The sequence below is a fragment of the Clupea harengus genome, chromosome 12 (assembly GCF_900700415.2).
Source record: "Clupea harengus chromosome 12, Ch_v2.0.2, whole genome shotgun sequence".
NCBI classification, from domain to species: Eukaryota; Metazoa; Chordata; class Actinopteri; order Clupeiformes; family Clupeidae; genus Clupea; species Clupea harengus.
The window spans coordinates 14447817-14459307 of NC_045163.1; the positions used below are offsets into that span (position 1 = coordinate 14447817).

The window sequence follows — 11491 nt, forward strand, 5'->3', positions numbered from 1 at the left end:
CGAGGCAGTAATTTCTTACGGACAGCGCAAACGAGGCTGGGGTTATTTTTCCTTCGCAGGGTCCCACAGACCGACCGATCTCCCTTGTCCTAATGATGTTGACATATTCACACAACATTGACTGAGGCACTGCTGTTTCGCGGCAGCATTAGAGTTTCCAAACACCTTTTTATAAGTCTGAAGTCTGTCCCCTCCACCCGACCTGTTAAAACCACGCCTACGAAGCCACACAATTGGTCCGAAAGCGTCAAAGAGCCAATCAACAGAGCCCAGCTTCTCGTAACACGCAACACATCCACACAGTTTGAAGCCTATGGGGTACAGAAGCACTAGGAATAGCTTGGTGCTGGAACCTTACCACCTCTCCGCCGTCAACGGACTCTTTTCTCCGCATACTTCTTCACTGAAATGTGTGTGTGCGTGAAAGAGAGAGGATCAAAATGTGTGTGTGCGTGTGAGAGTGTATGCCTTGAACAAGTAAAGACAGGGGAATTACTCTGCACCATCGAAATATTTCAACACATCGCGTCTGCTGGAGGACTGAAGCAGTGCGAGTGAATACATTTTAAAAGGAATGTCGATATTGTAAACAACTGCGAGGAAAACAGAGTGGCTGCAAACTGCAAGAGTGACTCAACTCTCGATTTAATTCGAAAATTGTCCACGAGGCAGTTCAGTGAAGAACATCACATCAACGCACGCCAACCTTTGCAGACAAACACCGCCGAAGATTAATGGATCATTTTTCTACTCAACTGAGGACATTTTAGTGGAATTCAGTTCACACCAGTAAAGACAAATCTTCAAAAATCGCTGGATTCCTATTTGCGCCAAAACCACTTTGGATTTGAGAGAAATACTTTTGAACAAGCGGAATCTTCGGCTGATAACTATTCTAAATTATAGCGTTTATCTCTAATATCGATACATCTTTGATCTGGCCTTGAATGAGCTTCCTGATGAGAGATCCAGTTATACAAGGAACAAGTATGGCATACCATCCGTTTTTACCTCACCGGGGTCCGGAATTTGCCATGAGTGCAATGTTGGGTCACCAACCTCCCTTTTTCCCGGCCCTGGCGCTACCTCCAAATGGCTCGCTGTCTCTCCCGGGCGCCCTGGGAAAGCCAATCATGGACCAGTTGATGAGCGCCGCCGAACACGGCCTCCACTTCACCTCGCTCGGGCACCAAGCTGCCGCAGCTCATCTGAGGCCTCTCAAAACGCTGGAGCCTGAGGAAGAGGTAGAGGATGATCCGAAAGTTCACTTGGAGGCGAAGGAACTTTGGGAGCTCTTCCATAAGAGAGGCACTGAAATGGTTATCACGAAGTCAGGAAGGTAAACAAAAGTTCTTGTGCGATTATAAAACAGCAATAACCGTTTTAGAAATAGACTACAAAGTATTGGTAAATTTATTGTTGACAGCGCCGGCCTGAAAAAAAGCACTTCTGATTATCGATTTATTGATTAAGTCCTAGAAATGCACGTCCGCTGACTCACACACTGCATATCAGAATTATTTTGCCACAGTTATTAAAAATAGCCGTGCGTAGACAGTAAGGTACTATGTTATCTATTATATACTTATACAACCGTCTGATATATTAGTGCAGATTGTGCAAGGGATAAAATGCAGCTTAACCCAAACTATGACCGGTCACGGCGGTTTTATCAACACTACGATTATAAGAAATAGGCCTACTTTTTGTTTGTGTACAATTGTAAAAAAAAAGTTAAATACTAAGCCAAGACAAGGTGAAGTCTACTTTTCAACAGTTAGTTTGTTTCGTTTTATTTTAATTTTATGAATAGGGGCAACTTGCTTATAATGGATCTTATAATTATTCACTATTGTGACAAAGATCGGGCCTATATTTAAAATAAAGCTATTAAAATATTGGCCAAAGTTCTTATATCCGTATACCTTCAGGTCACGTGTATGTGAAATATACAGTGCCTATAACCGTTCCAAAATGAGCATCTTCCATACAATTATATCTAGGAATGAGTGTACAATAATACACAGCTTAAAGGCCAAGGCCTCTAATGTTAGAAACTGTAGGCTATCGTAGGCTACACCAAAAGCAGATTGGCTTACAGCTCCTATAAAGTATATGCGTTATTGCGCATTTCGGCACATATATTTTTGCAGACACAAAACGATTTGGAGAAACTTGATGTCAGTTACATAAAGTTCATGGCTAAAGCGGCTCTACTTTCTCTTTGCAGGCGGATGTTCCCCCCGTTTAAAGTGAGGTGCACTGGTTTGGACAAGAAAGCGAAGTACATTTTGTTAATGGATATTGTGGCGGCTGACGACTGCAGGTATAAATTTCATAACTCGCGCTGGATGGTGGCAGGGAAGGCTGACCCCGAAATGCCAAAGAGGATGTACATTCACCCGGACAGTCCGGCCACTGGTGAGCAGTGGATGTCCAAAGTCGTCAATTTTCACAAGCTGAAGCTGACAAACAACATCTCAGACAAGCATGGATTTGTAAGTGTAAGCTAAGTTTGTTTAATTCTACTACATTTTTAATTATTATTATTATTATTATTATTACTGCTGTTGCCGAGGCACTACATCATATGGTTGTATAATTGGTTGGTCCATAATTAATAATAAATGCATCATTCTATGCCTTAGAGGCCTCAACTTAATGCATCCTCAACATTTTTTGACAGAAAGACCTTGTTCAGAACTGCATAAAATTGGATGTAATTTTATTTAAATAAACTTGTCGAAACCTTTGGCTTAATGTTATAAATGTGCATACCCATGCGCATAAAGATTTTAAAATAATAGACCTCAATGTGTAACACTGAAATATTTATTTGCAAGCAGTGACTTGACAGTGTGTTGTGTGTGGTGTGTGTAAAGTGAAAGTGTCTGCTTCTATCTTTAAAACCCAGCATTGTTTCCTGTCGCAGACGATTCTGAACTCCATGCACAAGTATCAACCGAGGTTTCACATTGTGAGAGCAAACGACATTCTGAAACTTCCGTACAGCACGTTCAGGACTTACGTTTTCCCCGAAACTGACTTCATAGCAGTTACTGCCTACCAAAATGACAAGGTGTGTTAAGACATATGTTTGTTTGTTTTGAATTGTTCATGGAGTTGTCCTCCTTCTACATAACGCGTGTGTGAGGAGATTTGCTCATTGCTTATGAATAAACAAATGCCTCTGCAATCCTGCAAGAAAATGCATACATGTCCCCAGTTAGTCTAAAGCGCTTCGACATAATGCATATATTACCTTTTTGGTTTGAATGCACTGCATTTGGTAATGCTTAAAGGAAAGGCCAAGTAAGGACTATTTACCGTGTTAGCAATGCACGGGCTCTCGGATCTACTGTAACAGTGTGGACAGACATCTCAGGAATGTATGTCTTACAGGTTATCTTAATTATATTTAATCACATGGGGTCGAATATTTGGCGAACTACCCAGACTTTTTGAGTACTGCTGTGTCTGTGTGTGGAGGAGGGGACAGACTAAACTAGAATAGAGGAGAAACCTGACCAATTTGTTTCAAAGGATTGGGGTTAAGCCATAATTCAACACGTAAAAGTGTTTTTAAAAATGATACTGACTTGGTGAAAATGTTGCTCACGTTAAGTGTTCCCTGTGGTCTCGTTGTCCTAAATGCAAGTGTAATGACCAGTTGGTAACAGCGAATTGTATTATGTGTACTGGATATTGAGAGAACATTTGTTGTGTAGAGCTCTTTAATTATGTCTCCATGAGTTTGGGTTTGAGTCGAGGTGGAGAAAGAATGGGGCGGGGAGTGTGTGTGCGCGCGCGATTGTGCGTGTGTGTATGTGTGTGTGTGTGTGGGGGGGGGGGGGGGGGGGGGGTGCGCGCGTGCGATTATGTGTGTGTGTGTGTGTGTGTGTGTGTGTGTGTGTGTGTGTGATACAAATTTGAGTGTGTTTGAACGAGTCATTATAATATTTGATATTTCAGTCATTTAGCACATAAATTAGGCAATGACTTAATACTGAAAGGTGTAGAATATGTTCTTAAAATGAAATTTGTAATTTCAGCAAAACAGCAATTCAAGACACACTTGTGAATGTGATAATTAATTTGTAAACACATCCCCTTTACTGTCTTGTAATGGCATGTTCTTACTTTTATAACATTAAAATGGATAATTTTGATAAAAAAATGATTTTTTTTTTCAGATAACACAATTGAAAATCGACCACAATCCTTTTGCTAAAGGCTTTCGTGACACTGGCAATGGAAGGCGAGAAAAAAGGTATGCTAGAGCATGTTCATCACGTGGGTAAATCCCATGTAAACCTGGTTGTAAATGTAAATGTTATTGTAAATGCCAGTAGTTGTTAAACTTGTTAAACACTCAAGTACAATTTTGAGTTGCCGGTATGCAATTCGATCAGTGATCACTAACTATTAACGTTTTTATCACAAACTGTTAGCTAACTTTTTGTCTTTCTTCGGAGCAGGAAACAACTGGCCCTGCAGTCTATGCGTTCCTATGAGGACCAGCAGAAGAAAGAGAACGGGGCGTCAGACGATTCTTCAGGCGAGCAGGCTCCGTTCAAGTGTTTTCGCCAGGCCTCTTCTCCCGCAGTGTCGACCGTGGGGCCACCAAATCTGAAAGGTAACTATGCCTTTCTATCGACAGGGCAAGAGAGATTTTAGCTTGGAGCTTTTATAGACTTCTGTTGCTGGAGTAGATTAACTACTCAAGTTAGATCAGCATAAATTCCAGTAAAATCGACCAGTTTTAGTTGAATGGCCGTGAATTAAATGACATGCCTTCTTTCTACTATATTTGAAATACAAATGTACGTGCATTGCGCATGGCATGTGCAAAGAATTCTGATAAACGGGTCCTTAAATAGGGCATGCCAGAACTAGATTAATGATGAAATTAAGCGCAACAAGCTGTGACCGCCGAAGACCATCCAAAAAGTGTGGAATGGTGGAAGCTTATTTCAGTATTATTAATATCTGAAGTAGGGCTGAATATTAACAAAACTGAAGGAGGTTACTGGTGAACTATTCTGCGCATCTTCAGTGAAGTGACAATAACTTCTGAAGAGTTACAGGCAGGCCTAATATGTTGGTTTATGTTTGACAAATATAATTAATAAATGATGAGTTTCCAGCTCTAGCAATGCAATGTATTATTACTTATTTATCTAGATCTATGTGGAAGGAGAAACAAAGCATTGAAACTGCTGTCAATCAGGACTCAGGAATATGTTGTATTCATTCAAATGCACTTTTTTCCCAAAGATTTCTGTGACAGCGACGAAGATAGTGACGACGAAAGCAAAGACGAACACTTGAAAGAAGGGCCAGATTCGAGTAAAATCTCCACCACTACCGAGGATGCAAAGGACCACGAAGCGAGCCCCTCCAAAGCTCACTTCATGGATAACGATTCCTCTTGCCGCTCGCGGGAAAGCGCCACGAGGACTGAGAAAAGCAAGGCGGACTCGAGGCAGAGCCCTATCACCGTCATCTCCAGCACGACTCGATCCGGAGAAGACCTCAAAAGTCCTACCCGTGACCACAGCAAAGTGGACGAGTGCAGCAGGTCTATCGGCAAAGACAGCTACCTACCCTTGACTGTACAGACAGAAAGCGTCGCACACTTAAACCAGAGCCACTTGCACAACTTTGGATTTCCACCGGGTCTGGCAGGACAGCAGTTTTTTAATCATTTGGGTGGTGCCCACCCTTTCCTCCTTCATCCCAGCCAGTTTAATATGGGAGGTGCGTTTTCGAATATGGCTGCAGGGATGGGCCCCTTACTGGCAGCTGTATCCTCCGGAGGGGTGAGTACCATGGACACGGCGAGCATGGCGTCACCCTCGCAAAGCCTGACGGGAGCCCCAGGACTGCCTTTTCATTTGCAGCAACATGTCTTGGCATCACAGGTAAAAACCTGTTTATCTTCATTACCATTCAACCGCATAATGTTGCTTATTGTATGATGGGTCACACGAGTAAAGCAAGGCCTTGTGCATGAGTTGGACTATGGTGTTCTGAATTAGAAAAAGTCTTTAAAATAGTCTTGAACACATAACAATTCATTATTGAGGGGGAATTTAACCAAAACAAAGCAGCTGTTGCGCAGGATAATTTAAACATCACCCTTTTGGGGACATCTTAAAGTGTGTCCACTGCACCGACTCTTGTTAGCTATTGGTCCAATATGTTTTGTTTTAAAACAAAACAAAATAGACTATTGGGTATATATATTTTGTGTTTAGACTAGGCCGCCTCTTTCATTGTTTTTGCATCGCCATTCAGACATTTCCAACACGTTGGGCCCATGTGCTAAGAGAGGGAAGCGTTTGAACAATATGGAAGTTGTGTGTAGATTTGAGAACATTAATTATTTCGGCATTTAAAGGGGAAAGGCCTAGTATTAAAACAGGGAGGGGGGAACACCCAGCTTTTTAAATACAGAACATATTCGATGTTTCCTTTCAAGTCTCAGTGCAAACATACTGTTAATGGGGGTATGCATTTGCATGGTTCTACATGGTTAAATTGCTTAGATTATATTTGAAGAAGCATTGATAGCACTGAATTTAATGAACAACGCTGGCACATGCTGCAATGAGAATTAAAAGCCGCACATGCCTCCCTAATAACCCACTTTCTCCAACCTAGTTACTGAGTTTTTAAAAAGTATCTTCTGGTTTGCTACTATTATCAAATGACATCCAGGTTTAGAAAGCTATGAAACGATGGTGATTTTGCATTTATGCAATATACTTTTGTGACCAAAGTGTCTGACTGCTCATCTGTTTGTTTTCAGGGCCTTGCAATGTCTCCATTCGGTGGTCTGTTCCCCTACCCATACACGTACATGGCAGCCGCTGCCGCAGCCTCCTCTCAGTCAGTCCATCGCCACCCGTTTCTGAACGCAGTGCGTCCCCGGCTCAGGTACAGCCCTTATCCGATGTCCATGAGCGTCCCGGATAGTAGCACTTTGCTCACTACCACCATGCCCACGATGGCGAGCAGCGCAGTTGAGATGAAAGGAGATGGGATGGCCACAAGCCCCGTGTCCGCTACCCTGGACTCGACCTCGGAGGTCACCAGCCGGTCCTCGACCATATCATCTGGATCGGTATCACTGTCACCAAAAACTTGTTCCGAGAAAGATTCCACCAACGAATTGCAGAGCATCCAGCGCCTGGTCAGCGGACTTGACTCAAAACAAGACAGGCCTCGAAGTGTATCCCCTTGAGTGTCTTGTATTTGTTAGCTGATGTTGATGAAAAGGACCAGGATGCTATGAGAACGCTGGTGGGGATGAGTACAGCGAATGCGGGTTTACAACACGGACATATTTAAAAAAAATTAGATCTTAAAATGCACTTTGGCAAAAATAAGAAAAAAAACAAACATCTATGTATATTGCTCTTTTGTTAAATTAATCAGTATCTTCGATTTTTCTGTTTTTGAATACCATACAAGTATTGAAACTGAACGGTTGGAGAGGATGTGACACACATACATCGATTAAGTTGCTGCTGTGTTCTGTCTATGTTCTATGTCAAATTTAGGAGGTAACGAAAGCGAGTTTATTTAATATGCACTCTGAATTGGTTATCAGTTGAGTTATTATCCCTTCATCTTATAAAGACTGCTGTGTTTGATATATGAATTAAATAACTATTTGAATCTTATAGTTATTGTCGTAGAGAGGGGGACGCTTTGCATGCCCTACAGAAATCCGCCTATGATTCATGACTGCCAGTTAATGTACCTCTAAGACGACCAAATTAAGATTACACTATTAAAGTCAACTGTGCACACAGGGGGTAGACACTGCAATTAATATGAGACAAATAGGTATACGTACGTTTCTTTCCCACGTGCTATTGGCACTATTGAATTAATTGATCTGGATTCGATCAACAGTTCTAGGGCGGAAGTGTGTGTGTTTTTTAAATCATATTAGGCCTCGGATGACTTATGATTACCTAGGTAAATCACAAAAGAGGTAATGACATTAGTCAAAAGCATGGGAGTTCTTAGGCATCTGTCCTCACATCGCTTACCGTGTCTAGCACTAATTCAAATTGGGAAAAGGGAATCTGAAACAATCGCAAGGGTAGCAATGGCTAAAATGTAAATACTGATATATACAAATATTTATGTAATTATTTCATATGGATATTGCGTGTAAATATACCGGAGTTGTTTGTTTTGGGGAAAATATGTCCTTAATTTATTGTTGATATACCTGTGTAAAATAGTTTGTGAACTATTATCTTTGTTTATGCCACCCTCATTTTTCATCTTCTACTTAGATACGGATTTATCTGTTCCCAAACACACAGTTAGTTCTGTTCCTTAGCAGACAACCATGTGCCATCGTTCCATTCATTGTTATCTCTGTGTTGAAGTGCTACTGTTCAAACTAATGAAAAGTGACAGCACACTGCACCAATGGCTTGAAACTATTTAGAAATTTCTTTAATTAAAAAAAAAAAAAACTTTCGTCTGTGTGTTGAAATGAAAATGCTAATTTTCCTGATGTATACTGCAGCCTAAAAGCAAAAGTGCCGCATCTCATTTAAGTATGAAGGTTTGTTTTCATTTGTTACTACAGTTCTCATCGGGTTATGTTGTATTCGATTTTTGTCTAGTTTACAACACCAACAATGTTTTCTTGAAAGTTTCAATAAAAAAATTAAAATGCAGTCTCTATATGCTTCTCAACAGTGAACAATGTCTATACTGTGGAATGTGCAAGAGCTACTTGGGTCGTAACACGTGCTACAGTTTAAGATCCTATGCAAACATATTAGCCAAGCGGTCATGTAAGCTGGTTGTCCTCCTCAGTTTTTTTTTTTTCACAATCAAAAAATGTGTTTAGGTGGTGCCAGTGTAGGTTCGGAAAGTTGACAATTTGTTATATGTGGTGAGCGTCAGCGGGCATATCAAGCATAGGCCTACGCCGTAAGGCCAGTCAAGATTCTCGCTATCTTAAGCTGCACGTATTCATATTCTATTTGAATGTAGGTTGTACACGAATTAGTGGAAAGCCAAACTGCAGTTCTTAATGTTTATATATGTAATTTCACCACGCCAATGACGTGACGAGATGTCCAACTGAGTCATTGGCCTTGCACAAATCCTACTCAGAGGGACAAACACATTTCTGTGCCAGACTATTGTAGGGATCATGGTGGCAGCCGTGTCTGTTTTTCTTGTCGAGAAGAGTTATATGTAAGGAGTAGGACAGGGTGAAATGTTCTTGTCGCGAAACTCCATCAAAATCAGCGTCAGGGAACGGTTTCCACTTTGACCTGTCATACCTGGAATTCCTGTTGTGGACACAGTCTGAGACTGTCAGTTGTTGTGCTTGCCGAGTAGTAGGCTATTGACTGACTGTTTATTTCGACCGATGGGAACCTCAAAGAATGTAAAATAACTTGATTGCCTACTCTGTTGCGCCTAGAGTCATGAGTTTATCAAGCTCTTATCTTTATTTGTATATTGAATGGTTAATAAGTAACAACCGTGGCGCTAGAGAATAGGGGTAAACACGACGCAAACTATCTCAATTGCTCTGTCTATTGCTCACCTGGCGCCTTCGATATCTTACCTGATTTTATTACATGGAAGGCGACAGTGCGTCTGCAATAATGTTGGGAGCGAATTCTCCAGTAGATATATAAAACCTTACGCCACCCAGTGGATACAGGGCAAAGTACACACCAAAGTGCAGAATGGATGATTACACAGGAGGCATACGTGTGTCCTAATGTGGGCCGCCGTAGACACTTGGTAGATGACATACAGCCTACCTTGATTGGATCAGGCCTTAAAAACCGCCTGATAATAAACTCCCCAGTTTGTTTCAAGCCATTCAAAGCATATATTGGCCATGTTTAGGCCTACGTATGAGAGTTCAAGACACACTGAACAAGGGTAACATAATACTGAGTAAGTTAGGATAATGCAAATTATTCAAGTTGTCTCATCCCGTGACTTTGAGCTAACGTCTGTACCCAAAGGAAACACTTCTGTCTGTGTGTGTTTTAACTCGTACTAACAAGAAAATTATAACAACGCGGATAAAAAATAACGCAACACAGTACAGGCCTCTTTCAATTATCGATTTGTTTGAAATTATGCACGTCCACGAATATACATGTTTTAAGAGAGCTCCTTGCATTGCACATAATCATTTTGAACCAAAAATGCCAACCAAATATGAGTGAGGCTCTGGGCACTGTAAGCACGTAACTGAACAAAATCCTGAAAACATCACCGTCGGTAGTCGAGTTTATATGTAAATGGAAGTCGTAGATCTAAGGTTTACATAGCTCCAAAGTGCAGGAAAATTGACTGATTGGTTGCCTTCTCCTTACAAACAAACCTACATTTTCGCAGCCAAGGAGGGCTAATCTATTTGTTTACTCTCTCCTCGGTGTAAAAACTGCACTCAACTGTAACTTGTTTCCATTTTGAAACGGGTGTTTGTCTAGTCTCGATCAATCATTATCTTGTTTTGCCTCAGAATACTTTGCACCGGCAATTTCAACAGGATAATGAGCATTTTATATGCCCCGGCGAGTATCTGTGGTGGACAACATATGTCTGTGGCTTGTTTTATCTTTGATACACCGTGCTGCATATGTAATTTGAAGAGGCTAAAATTGCTCTTTTATTACCAGAATATATTGATAATTCAAGAAATGATTACGCGTGACATAAAGTCATTTAATCCCTTATGCGTGGTGTCATTAAAGGGCGTTCACACAATTCTACTTTAATAGGCCTGGGAATATATCGAACTACTCAGCGCCACTGGTATCAGTTTCCTCAGTCTATAAAATGGGGTCAAAGATCCAGAAAACGAAGGTATTGCCTTTTTGTAAATTCGGCGATAATCGCTCTCCATTTTAAAAGCTTTTTCTACAATTCTGTAAATATATCTGTCCGTGTTGCTGACTGTTCTGGAAACATTTTCAGTGAGGAAGTTACTCTGCAGGAGTCGCATCAGGTCAGGGCCCCTACCCGTTCCAAAGATTGCAAAGATTGTTCCTAACCGAAAGATTGCAATATTCAGTCTCATTGAAAACAACCCGCTTTTTTCCTTTAATCAGTGTCAAACCTCAAATATCCAAAATTACACTTCATAGTCACATCCGCTACATTAGTCATCTTAAACATTTTTTTTATTATTCCCATTATTTCTATTTGAAAAAACAAACAAACAAACCTAGGATTTATTTGTTGCTTATGAGATATTTTAGTTTTGCCCTACCTTTCCCACAATGAATTCCAACATCCTTGCCGTCTTATTTCCCAATTACGTGAATAGAGCGACATCTTGTGGATAAAGACCACAGAGATTTGTTGTGTGCTCATTCAAGGACACTGGTAATAAAATACAAGCCTTCACTAATGTTTCCTAATGTGTAATCGAATTCATCTTTTATTTGACCTTTCTTAAGATGGGGTATTCTAT

At 40.9% G+C, this 11491-nt stretch overlaps 1 protein-coding gene across 4 annotated transcripts; it reads left to right on the top strand.

Annotated features, from left to right (window-relative positions):
- The first annotated feature begins 312 nt into the window (after positions 1-312).
- tbx3a (T-box transcription factor 3a) lies at positions 313-8711 on the top strand. 4 transcript variants are annotated; one of them, XM_031577989.1, is made up of 7 exons: positions 313-1339; positions 2231-2504; positions 2915-3079; positions 4194-4270; positions 4479-4636; positions 5278-5924; positions 6815-8711. In XM_031577989.1, the coding sequence occupies exons 1-7, from the start codon at positions 948-950 to the stop codon at positions 7247-7249; spliced, it is 2148 nt and encodes a 715-aa protein (XP_031433849.1). In that variant the 5' UTR covers positions 313-947; the 3' UTR covers positions 7250-8711. The 4 variants fall into 4 exon arrangements, with proteins under 4 accessions (XP_031433849.1, XP_031433851.1, XP_031433850.1 ...); XM_031577991.1 differs by having other exon boundaries at positions 2933-3079; XM_031577990.1 differs by having other exon boundaries at positions 2231-2498.
- The last annotated feature ends 2780 nt before the right edge of the window (positions 8712-11491 follow it).